We start from the raw sequence: 20,311 nt of genomic DNA, 5'->3' as shown, positions 1-20,311 counted from the left end.
CAGCCTCCCGAGTAGCTGGGACTACAGGCGCCCGCCACCTCGCCCGGCCAGTTTTTTGTATTTTTTAGTAGAGATGGGGTTTCACCGTGTTAGCCGGGATGGTCTCGATCTCCTGATCTCGCGATCCGCCCGTCTCGGCCTCCCAAAGTGCTGGGATTACAGGCTTGAGCCACCGCGCCCAGCCATAAATACCATTTTTTAATAAAAAGAATCAGAGCTTCTTGGAGAAGAAGGTGATTCCAGATGTGAGACAGAGAAAATATAAGACAAGTCTTAAACATTGTATAGAGTCAAAAAATAAGAAAATGCTCCAAAAGGGGGACATGTGGAAAGGACAAAGAGGCCAACCTAAGGAGCTTTCACAAGATGGCAAACTTTGGACTGAGTTTGAAAATATGAATAACAAATTTCCAGGCAGATTTTTAGACAGCATATATGTAGGCCAAGAATCATGATATATCATAGTACAGAAAGAACTACATGTAACTCAAGACTTCTAAGCCATAAAGTACTGTCAAATGATAGAGAATAGGGTACAAAAGCAGGTAGGAGATCATATCAGAAGAAATTTCATGTGACAAGCTAAGGAGTTTGAACTTAATTCAGTAGATGACAGAAATCTACTGAAGGGTATTAAGCTGGAGAGCCGGATAATCAAGTATGCATTTTCAAAAGGCTTCTCAAAATGTTTTATTTTAAATGTATCAGATTAAATGCATATTTTCTAAACATATTTGATATGTTATTATGGTCAAAAAAATCATAAATCGAGATAACTTACTGAAAACACAAAACTGGTCAATCGGAAATCTTGGAGTTGGTCTAAAAACAACTGAAATGCTTCCTATAAAGGTGGAAAAAAAACCGTAAATGGAATTTTTAATTAACAGAATCATTGAAAGCTTCTGTTGTGGGAAATTCTTCTTTTCAGTAAATTCAGTGTTTTCAGTAAATTCTCTGAATTTATGATTTTTTGTCCATAATACATCAAATACATTTAGCAAATACATATTTAATCTGATACATTTAAAATAATCTGAGAAACCTTTTGAAAATGCATACCTTTTTTAAAATAAAATTACTTAAAAAAAAAGCTACCAGTTAGTTTTTAAAAAAAATATAGCCTCTATTTAGTCAAATGGTATATGCTAGAATATTAATGGATAAAAATCATATCCTAACTTCAAGTAATTTTTATTCATTTATTTATTTATTTATTTGAGACGGAGTCTCGCTTTGTCGCCCAGGCTGGAGTGCAGTGGCACGATCTCGGCTGACTGCAACCTCTGCCTCCTGGGTTCAAGCGATACTCCCGCCTCAGTCTCCTGAGTAGCTGGGACTATAGGCCCGCGCCATCACGCCCAGCTAACTTTTGTGTTTTTAGTAGAGACAAGAGTTTCGCCATGTTAGTGAGGCTGGTCTCGAACTCCTGACCTCAGGTGATCCACCCACCTCAGCCTCCCAAAGTGCTGGGATTACAGGCACGAGCCATTGTGCCCAGCCTCTTCAGGTAATTTAAAATACTAACATATAATGTAGTCTTAAAAGGTGGTAAATGTTGCTAAAAAATGCATGACAGGCAAAGAGTACATCCAACATAGCAGTAGCTCTCAACTATTACTGAGACACATCTACATATACATATCTTACAATGTGACTCTCATTCACATTTAGGTAAGTTTTTTTCCTGAGAGAATAAGGATGATGGCAACTGCATCCAGAAAGCTGTGTAATATACAATTTATCAATGATATAATTTAATGAGATACTATTACTCTTAATTCTGATAGTGACAAATTATTTTAGTCCTTGTAAGTTTATAGTTGTATTTTATTTTTGCTTTTATCCATGGCATAACATTTTATAGGAAGTCAGGATGGCTGAAAAATAATTTGAGCATATATGTCTACATTATAGATAAAGGGTTGGCTAATTTTTCCTGTAAAGGGCCAGACTGTAAATATTTTGGCTTTGTGGGCCACACAGGGTCTCTGTCACATATTTTTCTTCTTTTTTTAAACAAACTTTTAAAAATGTAAAAATTATTTTTGGTGTGTAAGCTATATAAAACTAAGTCACACTCCTTTCTGTAAGTGGATGAGAATAAAACTATGGACATTTCTTTTTTTTTTTTTTTGAGACAGGGTCTTGCTCTGTTGCCCAGCCTGGAGGGCAGTGGCCTGGCGCGATCTCGGCTCACTGCAACCTCCGCCCCCTGGGTTCGAGCAATTCTCATGCCTCAGCCACCCAAGGAGCTGGGATTACAGGCATGCACCATCACACCTGGCTAATTTTTCTATTTTTAGTAGAAATGGGGGTTCACCTTGTTTGCCAGGCTGGTCTCGAACTCCTGGCCTCAAGCAATCTGCCTACCTTGGCCTCCCCCAAAGTGCTAGGATTACAGGCGTGAGCCACCGCAGCTGGCCAAAAGTATGGACATTTCTAATGGCTTTGGTACAGTAACAATAATCAAACAAAGGCACATGAAGTGTTGAACCTTAAACTTGCAATAACTCTATTCATGTTAAAAACTAACAGAAAATTATAAATTCAATGTACTATAGTTTTTAATAAAAAACTCTTCTGTTCTTAAACATGGTATAATTATCCTTAGTATTGCTTGAGGAATGGAGGTCTGGGGTAAAACAACACTTTTAAAGTTCAGTATTTGTTAAAAAACATCTTTGACTACATCAGAATGAAGGAGTTCTATTCAAACAAAGGAAGGCATAGATGGGTAATATAATGGAAGATGATATCAGCAATATCTATGGAATCACTATCTAGATTATATAAGGAATCCCTGTACATGAACAAGAAACCAATTTAAAAGAGTTAAAAGACATAAACAGGTAATTCACAAATCAGAAATGACTGACAAATATATGAAGAGAGGTTTGTCGTCATTAGTTACAAGGTTAACATAACAGGTCAGGCACAGTGCCTCATATCTTTAATCCCAGCACTTTGGGAGGCTGAGGCAGGAGGATCACTTGAGCCCAGGGGTTTCAGGCTACAGTGAGCTATGATTACACCACTACACTCCAGTCTGGGCAATAGAGGAGACCCTGTCTACAACAACAACAAAAAAGATTAATGTAATTTTTACAAATCTCATTTTTTTCTTGGCTTAGTTCAGTAAGATGAACGTAATTGTTTAAAGATACTACTATGTATCAATGGAACTGGTAGCCCTTAGAGAACTGAATAATAAGCGTTAGCAAGGATATGGGGAGACAAGATCTCTCATGGACTACTAGTAAGAAGTTACAAACATTCACAGCCATTCTGGAGACTGGGCAATTCTTTTTTTATGTACCCTCTGATATAGCAGTTTCACTTCTATGTTTATACTTAGAGAATCCCTTGTCAGCATATACATGGGACATATATAAAGATGTTCAAGACAGTATTGTTGTTAGCAGGGATTTGGAGGTGACCTAGAAATCAAACATCCAAGGAATAATAAGGTAAATTGATTGACAGATACTACGGAATACTAAGCAGGAGAAAGAAGCAATGAACTAACTGACATTTATCAGGGAGAGATATAAGAACAATGCTGAGTAATAACAGTAAACAAAAAGACATCTACATCAAGATACCGTTTACACCAGCTAAGAACATACATGGACACTACACTAATAATCTGCAAAAACATATGGTAAACATATACTAGCTATCTATCAGGGAGAGGAAAGATAGAATGAGACAGAAATTGAATGGAGGAAAATATAAAATAAAAGCAAGATGAGGCCTTTGTGTTGACTACTCATGACAACAAACTATGAACAAAGGAGCATAAACTGAACTCTCTGTACCTAAGTTTAAAAACAGTAAACAGTGCTCACTTCGGCAGCACATATACTAAAATTAGAACGATACAGATAAGATGGCCCCTGCATAAGCATAACATGCAAATTCTTGAAGTAGTCTATATTTTTTAAATTTATTAAAAGTAATAACAATAAATAAAAGTAAAAATAGTAAACAAAATTAGGCCATGTTTTATTTTGCCTTATAAAGAGACAATTTAAGTAATTGCTTACATGCTTATACAATTATTCTGTAGGTACCATATTCTATCCTGTTCCCCATATTCCCCTTCTCTACACCTTTCTCTCCTTAACCACCCTTATCCTCCCTAAAAACATGTGATATGATTTATTTCTCTGTACCCCAGCCCCAGAAGTTTTTGGTTTAATGAAAATCGAAATACATTCATGGAAGTACAGCACAAAAACATGTTATATTATGTATAGCAGATATAAGTTTAGCATTCTATTAGGAAATTATTTCATACTTCATTTTCATTAAAGATAATTTGCACTGTTAATCATTTCACACTATATTATACCAAATACCACAAGAGGGAGCTTTGGGCACAATAAAAAAACTCCACCTATTAAACATTGATTAAGGGTTGCAGAACATAATAACAGACTCTATCAAGAAGACCAAAAACATATAGGGATGTTAAGTTCTAGCTGGGTAGATTAAGATAGACAAAAATGGCCCATAAAGTATAGCACAAATTCTGTCTATGTGAGTAAATCATGGACATTATGACATTAAAGAATGATCAGTCAGGTCAGGATTATCAGAAGGAACCTTAAAGCCAAGGTAAAATCTGAGATGAGCTTAGAAGTTGGAATGCTGATGAAGTTAGAATGATCAATAAAAGTGAATGTCATACAGGTGGCATGAATAAGTTAAGAGGTAGAGAGAAAATTACCTTAACTCAAAATAAACATTTGACTAGGTAAAACCAAGAAATAAGATAGCTTTATAAGCATACTGGAAAGTTATAAAAAACATACAAAAGATGAAATAGTTTGTTGTCAACATATATTAACATTTATAAGTCGACTCCTAGGTCCAACAGGGTAATACAAAGGAAACAGAATCTGATCCCTCTCCATCAAGAATTTCTTACTGCACACTTACAGAGAAAAGGGCAAGATATATACATTCTACAATCAAAATAAATCAATATCATAATTAGCTACAAGGTTAATGCCACTGAACCTATTGATCATAATATGAATTGATCAACAGGCAAAGTATCACAACAGATGATGTTCCCATATTTATTCTGCATGGTTGATGCAGAGGGAGTGAGTAGGAAGTGCTAACATACATTTCTTTACTTACTTTTACCTCCTCTTTTAAAGAAAAAAATGCAGAAATAACAATGGTGGTGAAAATACCCATTTACCTTAATTTAGATTTTGTGTCCTCCTTCACCTAGATTATACACATGAACCAGTTTTGATTGGTAGCAAATGCTTGTCAACAGTCTATGAGGAAGATAACTAAGTTAGCTAAGTTTTTATTTCTCTTGATAAGTACTCTACAGCTACAAAAATGATTACTAAAGGAAATGTTTTAAGTTGGTTAAGGAAATGTTTTAAGTTGGTTATATCTTGTTTGCGTTGCTATACAGTTATGAAAACTAAATTTACCTTTGTTCAGAACTATGAAGACCTGATTTAAAGCATTTCATTTATTTCTGTCCCTCAAAACACTATCGTTTTAAAAAATTTGCTTACTTACTTCATCCATCTTCATACACGTGCCAAAATCTGCTAATTTTAGATGTCCATGTTTATCCAAGAGCATGTTGTCAGGCTTCACATCTCTGTGTATTAAACCCATAGAGTGTATTGCATCCAGAGCAAGAACAACTTCAGCAGTGTAAAATTTGGCCCATTTTTCAGGCACATCATAATTACTCATAAGGTTTACAAGGTCTCCACCAGGCATGTACTCCATTACCATGTACAGATACCTATCATCTTGAAAGGCATAAAAAAGCTGGAAAACAAAAGGAAAAGGAAAAATTTTAAAAAACCCAAACCAAAAACCATAATCAAAACAAAAATTTAAAAAACTATTATTACTATTGAAAAAGGCAAGCTATTTTACAACCAAAACTAAAATTTATGAGATCTTTTATTTTAAACTTGGACATATGTAATGGAAAAACAGTATCAGACAAAATTTTTATATGGGTACCTTACGCAAGCATAAATGAATATTTCCCCTCATGGAGAACACAATACAAGAGAAACTATTTAAATAGAAACATTTTTAAAAAGAAACAAACAGGAACAAGGAACATTAAAGGCTGAAAGAATGACAGAAGAATTCACTACAGTTTAAAGAAAACAGCTTTCTGAACAAACTACTGCACATAACTCACACAGAAAAGAGCTGAGGAGATGGGAGCAATTTAAAAAAATCTAGAGATACTAGATTCAATGGATACAAGAAGAGGAAATAAGCCCCATATCAATGGAAAGAATGAGTCACTGGTAGCCATATTTGGAAGACCCGTAACTCTTCTCTCCCCTTCCCCATCACCTTGTTCACGATAAACAAGAGACATTCAGTGCACTGAGACTACAGCAGTAGCACTGGGACCAGAGAAAGAAGATACCAGTCCAGGTTGCTACTGGCCCCCAAAAAGACAGAGAAACCACAATGTCTGAAGAAAACCTATCTGTACATTCTACCAAACAGTATGTCACACCTCTCCCAGAAACAAGCAATGCAAACACAAGTCGTCCACAGACAAACAGGGAAAAGATAAAACTAAGAATCAATATTTGAGAAAAATCAACATCATGAAATAGAGAAACAGCAATTTGAGAAACAAAAATAATACTCAAGGAAATGTTTAATAAGACAAACTGAAGACAGCTTTAAAAATGTAAAATCGACCAGGTGCAGTAGCTCGCATCTGGAATCCCAGCACTTTGAGAGGCCGGGGCAAATGGATCACCTGAGGTCAGAGTTCGAGATCAGCCTGGCCAACATGGTGAAACCCCGTCTCTACTAAAAACTAAAAAAATTAGCCGGGCGTGGTGGCAGGCGCCTATAATCCCGGCAACTTGGGAGGCTGAGGCTGGAGAATTGCTTGAACCCGGGAGGCGGAGGCTGCAGTGAGCCAAGATTACACCATTGCACTCCGACCTGGGCAACAAGAACAAAACTCCATCTCAAAAGAAAACAAAAAATATGTAAAATCAATACCCTCAAAAGGGTAACAGATGTCACATCAATTAAATATTAGGCTGATATGAGGACAAAAAAAACCCCTGAAGTCTAAGAATTCACTATATGACTGATGATAGACGAACAGATTACAGTTAGAAAATTGAAAAAATGAATGGTCTCCGAACACACCAAAGGAGTAAGAGATGAAACACCGAGCAATGTCAGAAAAGTACCAACATCTACCTAAAAGCAGTTCTAGAGAGTATACAGACTAGAACAACAAAGGAAGAGTAAACAAAAATTTCTAGAAATGAGTAAAGTTAAAAATCTAAGATCAAGAAAACCTCTAAATGAAACTGAGACTTTATACAGCTAGAGCTAAATTTTCAAAAATTCAAGAGAAAAGTCCTGTTTCCCAAAAATGCCATATATACAAAAACATAAAATCATATTGGCAACAAACCTCTCAGCCAACATACTGAATACAAAAGGCAACACAGCTATATCTTCAGAGTTTTGAGGGAAAATAATTTTGATTCTAGAATATGGCAGACAAGAAAACAAAGGAGATGACAAAATGAAATTTTATAATTGACAGACTATTTAAAAAAAATTATTCAAGAATATAGTTTGACAAAATGAATAATAGCTGGGCACAGCAGTGGCTCATGCCCATAATCCCAGCACTTTGGGAGGCCAAGGCGGGCAGATCACCGAGGTCAGGAGTTCGAGATCGGCCTGGCCAACATGGCAAAACCCCCATCTCTACTAAAATTACAAAAATGAGCCAGGCATGGTGGTGCAAGCCGTCATCCCAGCTAATCGGGAGGCTGAGGTGGGAGAACAGCTGGAACCCGGGAGGCAGAGGTTGCAGTGAGCCGAGATTGTGCCACCGCACTCCAGCCTGGGCAACAAAGTGAGACTCTGATTGGGGGAAGCGGGGAGAATAAATCCAAGTAAGAGGATTATGTGAGACATAATTTAAAAATGGAAGGCATCAGGATGAAGAGAAGGAAGAAATAGGAAAGCATGAGAAGGCTGGTTACCAAATTAAGAAAGTGTGTGTGTGTGTGTGTGTGTGTGTGTGTGTGTGTGTGTGTGTTTGTGTGTGTGTATCGGTGTATAATGTGTTTAAATGATTAAAGGAAATATGAAAATAAATGATGAGACCACCTCATGTACATGGATTGGAAGAATCAATATTATCAAAATGGCAACTCTCCCCAAATTGATCATTATATTCAATGCAATCTCCACCTCAATCCCAGTGGGTCTTTTCCAAAAACCAACAAGCAGGTCCTAAAATGTATTTGGAAATGCAAATGACTCAGAAAAGCCAAAACAATCTGGAACTAGAACAAAGCAGGAGGACTTACATTTCCCAATTTCAAAACTTACTACAAAATTACAATAATCAAGACAATACTAGCCAGGCACAGTGGCTCACGCCGGTAATCCCAACACTTGAGGAGGCCTAAGAGGGAGGATGACTTGAGGCCAGGAATTCGAGACCAGCCTGGGCATCAAAGTAAGACTATGTCTCTACACAAATTTTAAAAATTAGCCAGGAATGGTGGTACACCTGTAGTTCTAGCTACTTGGGAGGCTGAGGTGGGAGGATCGCTTGAGCCCACGATTTTGAGGTTTACAGTGAGTTACAACTGCACCACTGTAATCCAGTCTGTGCAACAAAGTGAGATAGGAGTACTTGAGTCACCTTGTTAGCATAACATGAAGTCAGCCCTCATAAATGGGTTTAGTGCCCTTGTAAAATAGGCCCAAAGGAGCTCATTCACCCCCTTCTACCATGTGAGGACACAGGGACAAGGTGCCATATATGACAACGGGGATTCTCACCAGACAACAAATCTGCCAGCACCTTGATCTTGGACTTCCCAGCATCCAGAACTTTGGGAAATAAATTTCTGCTGTTTATAAGCTACCTGGTTTATGGTATTTTGTTACAGCAGCCCTAATGGACTATGATAGGACAGACTAACAGGGAAAAAACAAAAGTCAGAAAGGTAACATAGCAGAATATCTTCATGATCTCAAGGTAGGGACAAATTTTAATGAACACAAAAGGCCATTAACCATAAAAGTTTGATTAAACTTCTACTGCATTAAAATCATGAATTACTATTCATCAAAACAAACTATAAAAGGAGTCAGAAGTCAAGCCACACAGAGGGTAGCAGAGCTGAGGAAGGGAAGGAGGACTATTCACGTGTGAGGATGGGTGCCATGGGATACCAAAGCCCAAGTGAGACAGAGTAGGGATGGGACTCTACCTCTGCCTTGACCTTCCTTCCAGCTGATGGCTGGAACTTGAGGAAACTAAGATAAGCAGAATCCCACTCTAAATCTTATCAAGTTGCCATACTCACTGAAGTGTGATCTTGAAGAAACTAAAATACACAGAGTCCCACCTTAAATCTTACTCAAGGTAGTTAATCCTATCGCCCATATGCGCATAAGACCAGAAGAATGGCTAATCTCTACCCCTTGTCTCCTTATAATACTAAACTCCCCACCCAGGGAGGAGCTTATTCACCATTTTGTTATCATGCCATGTGTGTACTACCATGATTTCTCACTGCACCTACACACCTTGTGCTCCACCCTGCATATGTAATGACATTCAAATATCTCATGCTTATTTATGTCATCATGGTTCTTAAAACAACAAAAAGACGTATCCAAAAAGAGTCAGCTGGAGAACTCTCGCTCCAGTGCTGTCTCCCTGGTGCTCCAGCATCAGCTATGAATAAAGTCTTGTCTGGGACACTTTTTTGCCTCATTTCATTTTCTAGTGCCTGGCAGCCTAGGAACCTGTGGCTGGTAACAAAAACAGGGTCCAAAGGACATCCAGGCAAACGGGCAGCCTCGTGGGGGTATTACAGCTAAAAAGGATGATAAGTCAAGGGAAGATTGAGGAAATGTTCAAAACTGTAAGAAAATAAATGTGATGTGGTTTGAAACTGGATCCTCCTGCTATAAAAGACATTACTGGGAAACTGGTGAAAACCTGATTGGGATCTGAATATTAATGTAATGTATCAATGTTAATTTCCTCAATTTGAAGCAGCATTTTTGGTCGAAATGTAAGCGCAAGGGAAATATCCGTATTTTGAAACCTATTTAAACTTTCCAATCAAGGAGCTTCTTCCACCTAACCTTCAATTAGAAATGATTAACCTGTAACAATCAAAAGAAGAATTTTTAAATTTTCTGAAAATGCCTTCTCCAAGTGATAAATATATGCTTGAGGTCAACATTAACAGTCATAAATAATGTATGTACTCCTGATATGACAGCATGAAAATGGCACTTTAACTCTGCAGTCTTTCTCCCAAAAACCCATAACCCTAGTCTAATTAGTAAGAAAAACATCAAATTCCTACAGAGGAGCATCCACATCCTACAGTATAATTCGTGTACTCCTCAAAACTGTCAACATCATCAAAAACAAGGAAAGTATGAGCAACTGTCACAGTCAAGAAGAGCCGAGGAAGACACGATAACTACAGGTAATGTGGTATTCTGGATGGGATCCTGAAACAGACAAAGAACATTAGGTAAAAATTTTAAAAATCTAAATAAAGACTTTAGTTTAACGTATCAATACTGGTTCATTCATACATTTGTAATAACAGGGAAAACTGTATTGGGGATAGACAGGAACTCTATACTGTCCGCTCAATTTTTCTATAAACCTAAAACTTTAAGAAACAATCATGTTAGTGGATAATAATAGTACGTGGCAATACCTAGCCGCGTGAAAGGACATTTTCAAAGATGAATATGTAAAATATTTTTACACACCAGCATTAACAGATGAGTATTTGTACTTAATTTTGATGATAGAAAACACTAATTGTGGACTCCAGTTGAGCAAACACCCAGAAAAGAATTTCACTCTTGTCATTAGTAGACCTGTATTTTTAAAACTGTATTATTATCTCTTAAATTTCATCAGTAAAAACAGTGTAGAAATTTGTTTTCTCATTATATACTTACACAGTATCTTCAACTTTGCCTCTTAGGTTGCAAAGCCTAAATATTTACCATCTGGCCCTTTACCAAAAAATGTTTGCAATTCCTGGCATAACTGAAATGAGATTGGCCATGGTTGGTAATTGTTGAAATTGGGTGAACTGTACATGGGGATGCAATATACTTTTTTTTTCTACTTTGGGATAAATTTATCGTAATACATTTTTAAAATGGAAAAATGTATCATTAGGCTGGGTGCAGTGGCTCATGTCTATAATCCCAGTGCTTTGGTAAGCAGAGATGGGAGGAATGCTTGAGGCCAGGAGTTCGAGATCAGCCTAGGCAACATAGTGAGACCCCGGTCTTTACCAAAAATGAGCCAGGGCACGGTGGTACATGCTTGCAGTACCAGCTACTTGGGAAACTGAGTTGAGAGGATTGTTTGTGCCTAGGAATTTGAGGGTTCAGTGAGCCATGACCTTGCCACTGTACTAAATACAGCCTGGGCAACAGAGTGAGACCCTGCCTCGAGAAAAAAAAAAAAAAAAAAAAGAATTTTTTTCTTGAAAGTTTTGCAAGTAAGTTCATTCAAGCCTTATGAAATGAATAGTTTATATTTTATATAAACCATACCAAAGCACAGAAAAAGGTAGTATGCTCTCCTAGTATGTCTATCACAATGGTCTTACTGTAATAAGAAAAGCAAGAGCCCATGTTTAAATAATTAAAGATCAAATCTCATTATGCACACAGATGCAAAACTACTTAACCAATTAGTAAATCAAATTCAGTATCCCACTTTAAAAAATCACATTATTGCAAATAGCATTTACTTTAAATTTTACACTTTGAAATCTTTTTCAATGCACTATAAAAGATTAGCATATTTCATTTGCTTACTAATTTATACTCCATATACATTAGCAATGAAATTCATATTCCTTATACATTGCTTAATGTATAAAAATATAAATTATTATAAATTATATATTATATATAAAATTATATTATGAATTTATAAAAATATAAATTATATTTTTAGGCTTAATGTATAACGAATACAAATTATTAATAAGCATATGAAAGATGCTGAATCTCGTAAGTAATCAAGGAAGCACAACTTAACACAGTTAACACCTTATTTCTCAAGCATGTAACTAGTAAAAATTTAAAAGTTAACAATATCAAGTATTTGCTAAAACTGTGGTGAAAGAGAACATCTATTTTACAAAGACAACGTAAACTTGTAAAGAAAAATTTTCTAACAAGGCAATCTGGTGCTACCAATCAAAATGTCAAATGTGCATACTATCTGACCTAGCAATCTCAATGCTAGGAATCTATTCTAAAGAAAAACTCACACATGTATAAAAGACAGACCTACAAGCACAGTTAATTACACATCAAGAGCACAAATGTTTAAGATAGGTCTGGAGCACCTACATCACATTGCAAGCAAGCTATTAAAGACTATTAAGGCTTCATTAAAGGTTTCATAAACCAACCGCATTCTGATCCCACTGGTCAAAGGTACCACAATTTCAGCATCAATAAGATATTCAAAGGACTGAAACATATCAAACAGGTTTTAAGTCCATGAGTTCAAACTGATTCTCCCCCAAAACTGGTCACTCTTATTTTGAAAACTGGTAAATACAATAAAAGAATAAAGTATTTACCCTGTCTTTCCAGTATGAACTGCACCTTGAGTAACTAACAAGTAAACAGAGAAATATTTTTCTTCACAGAAGTATTCCAGTCACTATAACCAAGGAGGAACGACTGACTTGAAGTATCATTTTACAAACCTTAATAAATGATATATCAAGACACTGAGCACAAATACCTGATAACACACCACCAGATAACCAGACATTAGTCTTCTTATAGGTGGCCTATGAACCTGGTCTATGAAGTAGTCCTGCACCATCATCGCCTTCCAAAGTGAAACCTGAATCTGATCAAGCCTCTATATCTAACAACCAATTTACAAAAATACACCTGAGAGAGAAACATGTTAAACTACACCACAAGAAGAGATCAGCAAAACCCAGGTTTCTTCAACCTGGGGACAAAAGTAAATGAAAGAAGAGGGTTGAGAGATTTAAAAGATATACCTGAACTTAAATTTTTTTTAAATGCCAAAACTAAACTAAGGTGTTTAGGGGTACACATCTGGGTGATAAAACTACAAAGGAAAGCAAGAAAGCATTTGCCATAAAAATAAGAACCCTAGAAAAACACAGCAAACTGGATATATAAATGGCTTTAAAAAGACAAAGTCCTCTCTACCCGCAAAAGAATAAAGTTTTTAAAATATGTCAATATTTATCTATTGAATTCAGAAATCATTCTAAGAATATATTTCCAAGAAATACAGATAGGTCCAAGATTTGACCTATTACTGTGGCTAATTTATATTAACAAAAATGAAAAGAGCTATTTCTAACAAAAGTATAGTAACTATGGGGGCATTAATACAATTAAATATTGAATAGTCATTTAAAAATAAGAGCTGAGATTTGGAAAACCTAAATAATCCAATGAAATTAATTATAGGCATATCCGATGACTCATTAATTTCACTGCAATGTAGATCCCTAAAAGAAATGTGTGAACATATGTACCAAAATCCTTATGAAAGAATACTCAAAACAGCACTATTCATTATAGTCAAAAAGGAGAAACAACACAAATGTCCATTAAGTGATGAATGAACAAAGTGTGGTACAACCATGTAACAGAGTATTATTTAACCATAATAAGAAATTAAGTGTTGATACATGCTGCAACGTGAATGAATGAATGTTAAAACATTAGGCTAGGCGAAAGATGTCACAAAAGACATACATACATGTTGTGTGACTTGATTTATAGGAAGCTTTCAGAATAGGTAAATCCATAAAGACATAAAATAGACTAGTAGTTGACAGGGGCAGGGGAGAGGGGGAATTGGGGAATAAATGCTAATTGGTCCAGGGCTTCTTTGGAGCGTAAGAAAAACGTCCTAAAATGAGGTAGTAGTGATGGTTGTACAACTCTGTGAAAATAATCAAAATCATTGAATAAAACAATAAATAAGTCAGTCACTTTCACAAGTTTTCCTAAAAAGTAAAACATTTTATACACATAAATATAATGGTGCATGGAATGTTGTTCTTTACCAAGAGAGATAAGCATATAAAGGCCACAATTATAATCGGATTTACTTCTTCAATTGTACTGTGTTTCACTATTGGTTTGCTTCCTCAGATCCAGTATCCCAATTACCTCAATAATCAGCAGATTTTCTTCTATCTCAATTAATTCTTTATAAAGGTTCACACAGCAGATTTAAAGATCAAAGAGTATCAATTTATGAAATAACTAGAAATGGCAATCTGGTACTATGAAAGCGATTTAAAGCTAAAAGTGAAACAAATACTTTATTGCAATACTTCTTTAATCAGATGAATTATCATGGTATACAGGCCAGGCACAGTGGCTCATGCCTATAATCCCAGCACTTTGGGAAGTCAAGGCAGGTGGATCACCTAGGGTGAGGAGTTCAAGACCAGCCTGGCAAACATGGTGAGACCCCGTCTCTCTACTAAAAATACAAAAATTAGCCAGGCGTGGTACTGAGGACCTGTCATCCCAGCTACTCGGGAGGCTGAGGCAGGAGAATCGCTTGAATCCAGGAAGCGGAGGTTGCAATAAGCAGAGATCATGCCAATGCACTCCAGCCTGGGTGACAGAGGGAGACTCCAGCTCAAGGGAAAAAAAAAAATCATGGTATAGAATTTACCATAAAAGTTTTAGTTTTGCTGTACATATCAGAATTTCTATTCACTGCCTACAATTTTAAAAAACAGCAGGGGAGGGAGCAGCAGTGAGGATCAACCTTATGAAAAAGCAACAGTAATGAGCTTCTAAATAACATGGTCAAAAGTGGGGTTTTTTTGGGGGGGAAGGGTGGGGATCTGAACTGCCTTCCACAAGCAAGGTATCAAACTCCCAGATCATTTAAGCATTCTGAACAAGAACTGGTATATACCTAATCTTACTCACGATACTTGTTCAAAAATGCTTGCAGATTTAGTTACTAGCATAAAAAAATTTTTTAGAGAAGCAAAGCTAGAGAGAAATATAATAGTAAAGAAGGCAAAGGCCAGGTGCGGAGGCTCACGTCTGTAATCCCAGCACTTTGGGAGGCTAAGGCAGGCAGATCACTTGAGGTCTGCAGTTCGAGACCAGTCTGGCCAACACGGAGAAACCCCATGTCTACTAAAAATGCAAAAATTAGCCGGGCATAGTGGCAGATGCCTGTAGTCTCAGCTATTCGAGAGACTGAGGCAGGAGAACCGCTTGAACCTGGGAAGCAGAGGATGCAGTGAACAGAGATTGCAACACTGCACTCCAGCCTGGGCAACAGAGTAAGACTTCATCTCAAAAAAAAAAAAAAAAAAAAAAAAAAAAAAAAAAAAAGAAGAATGAAAGCAAAGCAGAAACATAAATTCCTTAACCCACAGTCAAATAAAAGGCAAAATTAGGAGCCATAATATTATAATATTGTAGAATTTTCTAAATGTTTATTGTAGGAAGTTTTTTTTTTGTTTCGTTTTTCCTTTCAAGATAGGCTGATAAATGTAACATAAACTTTTTTTTTTTGAGACGGAGTCTAGCTCTGTCACCCAGGCTGGAGCGCAGTGGCACAATCTCGGCTCACTGCAACCTCCGCCTCCCGGGTTCAAGCGATTCTCCTGCCTCAGCCTCCCAAGTAGCTGGAATTACAGGTGCGTGCCACCATGCCTGGCTAATTTTTTGTATTTTTAGTAGAGACAGGGATTCATTGTGTTAGCCATGATGGTCTCAATCTCCTGACCTCGTGATCTGCCTGCCTCAGCCTCCCAAAGTGCTGGGATTACAGGTGTGAGCCACTGCACCTGGCCATAAAAACTTTTTTTTAAAAATTATTACACTTTAAGTTCTAGGGTACATGTGTACAATGTGTAGGTTTGTTACATACGTATACATGTGCCATGTTGGAATATTAATATGTATATATCCTTCCAGATGATTCCATGAATTTACTACGTTCCCACTATGTAAATCACAAGAATCAGTGGGTATGAAATAATGGCATACTAGTATTCAAGCCAATTCTTTATAAAAGAATTAAGAAGAAATAGTTGTAAGTAATACTTGCTTCCATACAACAATTTAAATAAGTATTACATGTCATATCTATGTGGACATACTGTTTTGGAACATTAAACAAATGTTCTGAATCAAATCTCCCAAAAATAACTACACTGTTACTATGTAAATGAAGCATAAGACTTGGTACACAAAAATCAACTCATGAATAATAAAGTACTCATTAAAAAAAGGAAATAAACTTATAAAAGTTAGTATGCTTACCTGAACCACCCAGGGGCTATTGGCAAAGGCCATAATATCTCTTTCTTCCCAAAAAAAGGCAGAATCTGATCTTTTTATCATTTCAAACTTACTAAGAAGCTTCATAGCATAAACCTTCTGTGATGCCTTATGACGAACCTGTTTTTTTAAAACACAAAAATTAATACTTCAATGTTATAAGAGAAAGGTAAATACATGATACTATAATGCTATTATTAAAGCCTTCAGTTACAGAAAAATGGTCCTTAGCTAATAAAAAGCAAAAGTAAAACATTTTTAATGAAAGAAACAAAGGAGAACATTTCTAACAACCTAAGTATTTCATGAAATATGTAATACTTTTAAACACTAAATTCAATATACAGCTCTCTCATTTCAACTAAATGAAGGTAAATTCATGAAGCTTCATTCTCTCATATTAGTTAAACTAACCAATTTTAAGAATGAGATATTGTTAAATAAGAAACTTAAAAGATATGTCTACTGAAAAAAACCATTTATGTAAGTAGTCTGAAACATCAATGTACACATATCCCTCACTATCTGCCCGTAAGAACTTAATAAATTTAGGTATCAAGGGATACCTATGATTTTGTTAAGTCACTCTTATTTCTCTTTAGGTGCCCTAATTAAAGGTTTTCTTTTGTTTTGTTTGTTTGTTTTAAGGAAAAAAAATACTACCAACGATGAGGTCCTTTGACCAATTCCTATGTTTCCGATTAGACTGCAAATTCCATAAATGCAAGAAGATTGTCTAGTTTTGACCACCCTTTTAATTCCAAGAACATAGCAAACTGTCCACCAGGGAGCCAATAAATATTGAATGAATGATTATAACAGTTAACATTTATTGGATAAGTAACAACTGCTAACACTAATGCTTGGGTGTCTAACAGGATGCCTAAAACTGAAACTCCTAATCTTCACCCCTGAATTTATTCCTCTCACAGTTATTCCCCATTTCAGTAAATGGCAGCTTCATCCTTCTAGTTGCTCTCGCTAAAAAATCCTTTGGCACCTCTTTTTCTCTCAAACAGCTTATCAAATTTATCAGTAAATCCTGTCAGTTCTACCTCCGAGTAGTTTCAGAATCCAACCATTTCTAACTACCTCCACTGATACCACCCTGGTTCAACATCTTTTATTTCAATTACCAACTTGTTTCCCTCTCTCTTATCCACAGCCTAGTCTCCATTCTGGAACACAAATCATTTCCTGTCCCTCCTCTGCTTAAAATCTCCTAACAGCTTCCCATATCATCTCTGCATGTTCCCTCTGCCTGAAATCCTCCTGTAGCTGGTTCAATCCTTCACTTCCTTAAATCCCTGTTCAAATCCTGCCTTCTCAATGAGGTCTACTCTGATCAATCTACTTAAACTTTCAGCTCACTATCCCCTTCTACTGCCAGCATATTCCATATTTGCTCACCATCCTCTTCTGCTGCCAGCATATTCCATATTCCATTCTCTGTGTCATGTTTTTGCTACATTGCACTTATTACCATCTTACATCCCATTTTTAATTTATTTATCACCTACTTCTCAGCACCAGAATATAAACCCAATGAAGGCAAGGGTTTCTGTGTTTGGTTCAATGTTTAATCCCCATTGTCTAGTATAATGTCTGGCACATAATAACCTTTCAATAAATATCTGCTGAAAGAACAGATTTACTAAGTACTCGGCATGTGCCAGGCACTGTGTGTTCTGATACATATATTATTTTACTTAATCTTCATTCCCAGTGAGGATATTATTTCCCCATACTGCAAATGGGAAATGTGAGGCACAGAGACATTAAACTGCCCAAGGGCTATATAGATAGTAAGTAGAATTAACTCAAGATGGATTAAAGACTTAAATGTAAGACCTAAAACCATAAAAACCCTAGAAGAAAACCCAGGCAATACCATTCAGGACACAGGCATGGGCAAAGACTTTATGACTAAAACACCAAAAGGAATGGCAACAAAAGCCAAAATTGACAAATGGGATCTAATTAAACTAAACAGCTTCTGCACAACAAAAGAAACTATCATCATAGTGAACAGGCAACCTACAGAATGGGAGAACATTTTTGCAATCTATCCAGCTGACAAAGGGCTAATATCCAGAATCTACAAGGAACTTAAACAAATTTACAAGAAAAAAACAACTCAATCAAAAAGTGGGCGAAGGATATGAACAGACACTTCTCCAAAGAAGACATTTATGCAGCCAATAAACATGAAAAAAGCTCATCACCTCTGGTCATTAGAGAAATGCAAATCAAAACCACGAGATACCACCTCACACCAGTTAGAAAGGCGATCATTAAAAAGTCAGGAAACAATAGATGCTGGAGAGGATGTGGAGAAATAGAACACTTTTACACTGTTGGTGGGAGTGTAAATTAAACCACTGTAGAAGACAGTGTGGCAATTCCTCAAGGATCTAGAACCAGAGGCCAGGCGCAGTGGCTCACGCCTGTAATCCCAGCACTTTGGGAGGCTGAGGCGGTCAGATCACCTGAAGTCAGGCATTCGAGACCAGCCTGGCCAACATGGTGAAACCACATTTCTACTAAAAATACAAAAATTAGCTGGGCACGGTGGTGCACACCTGTCATCCCAGGTCCTTGGGAGACTGAGGCAGGAGAATCGCTTGAACCCGGGTGGCTGAGGCTGTAGAGTGAGCCAAGATTGCACCACTGCACTCCAGACTGGGTGGGGAAAAAAAAAAGATCTAGAACCAGAAATAACATTTGACCCAGTAATCCCATTACTTGGTATATACTCAAAGGATTATAAACCATTCTACTATAAAGACACATGCACACGTATGTTTATTGCAGCACTGTTCATAATAGCAAAGACTTGGAACCAACCCAAATGCCCATCAATGACAGACTGGATAAACAAAATGTGGCACATATAGACCATAGAATACTATGCAGCCATAAAAAAGGATGAATTCATGTCCTTTGCAGGGACATGGATGAAGCTGGAAACCATCATTCTCAGCAAATTAACACAGGAACAGAAAAACAAACACCGCAGGTTCTCACTCATAAGTGGGAGTTGAACAGTGAGAACACATGGACACAGGGAGGGGAACATCACATACCAGTGCCTGTCAGGGGGTGAGGGGTGAGGGGCTAGAGGAGGGATAGCATTAGGAGAAATGTAGATGATGGGTTGATGGGTGCAGCAAACCACCATGGCACATGTATACCTATGTAACAAACCTGCACGTTCTGCACATGTATTCCAGAACTTAAAGTATTATAACAATAATAATAATAATAATAATAATAAAAGACTTAAAGGTAATCTGCAGGTAGAATCTATATTATTTCTACACATGTTATGCACACAATTAGGATGATTTTCCCAAACAGGGCTAGATTACATCTGCCAACCCAGTATTCCATCCAGTTGGTGTTCCTTTTTATTCAGAGTATGCCAGTTTTTGTACAACAAATTATGTGGTTACCCTATTCAGGGATGGAAGAAGATAAGACGAAATCAAGCTCCTAACCATTGTCTACAGGGTCCTAAATGATCTAGCCTATGTCCACCTTCCCAGCTTAAATCTTGTCATTTTCTTCCCCTTGTTCATACTTCAGACACACTTATCTTCTCTCGGTTCCTCTAATACAACAAAACTTTCCTCAGGATCTTTATGGGTACTGGAAAGGTATTTAAAAACCCAACATAGTACCTAATTCAACTACTCCCATAAGGACACTACCTCCTTATCCATTCAGTTTAAATGTAAAACTCCTCAAAGAGATCTTCTCTGACCACCCTAACTAAACTAGGAACTCACTGTTCTCAACCATAGAACCCTGTTTGTTTTCTTCCTGGTAGATACCATAATTTGTAATTTTTGATGTTGTTTCTTTGTATTTATTGCCTGTCTCCCATAGT

General features: G+C 36.8%; 1 protein-coding gene across 1 annotated transcript in view; it reads right to left on the bottom strand.

The window, feature by feature from the left end:
* Positions 1-20,311, bottom strand: part of ROCK2 (Rho-associated, coiled-coil containing protein kinase 2) — a 167,997-nt gene that overhangs the window by 52,269 nt on the left and 95,417 nt on the right. The window contains exons 4-5 of the mRNA XM_011965282.1: positions 16,402-16,539; positions 5,557-5,817 (exon numbers count right to left, since the gene is read on the bottom strand). Of these exons, the coding sequence (XP_011820672.1) occupies positions 5,557-5,817; positions 16,402-16,539 (399 nt within the window). The remainder of the gene's footprint in view (positions 1-5,556; positions 5,818-16,401; positions 16,540-20,311) is intronic.

The sequence above is a fragment of the Mandrillus leucophaeus genome, unplaced genomic scaffold (assembly GCF_000951045.1).
Source record: "Mandrillus leucophaeus isolate KB7577 unplaced genomic scaffold, Mleu.le_1.0 Scaffold72, whole genome shotgun sequence".
Taxonomy (NCBI): Eukaryota; Metazoa; Chordata; class Mammalia; order Primates; family Cercopithecidae; genus Mandrillus; species Mandrillus leucophaeus.
This window is presented reverse-complemented; position numbering and strand designations above follow the sequence as displayed.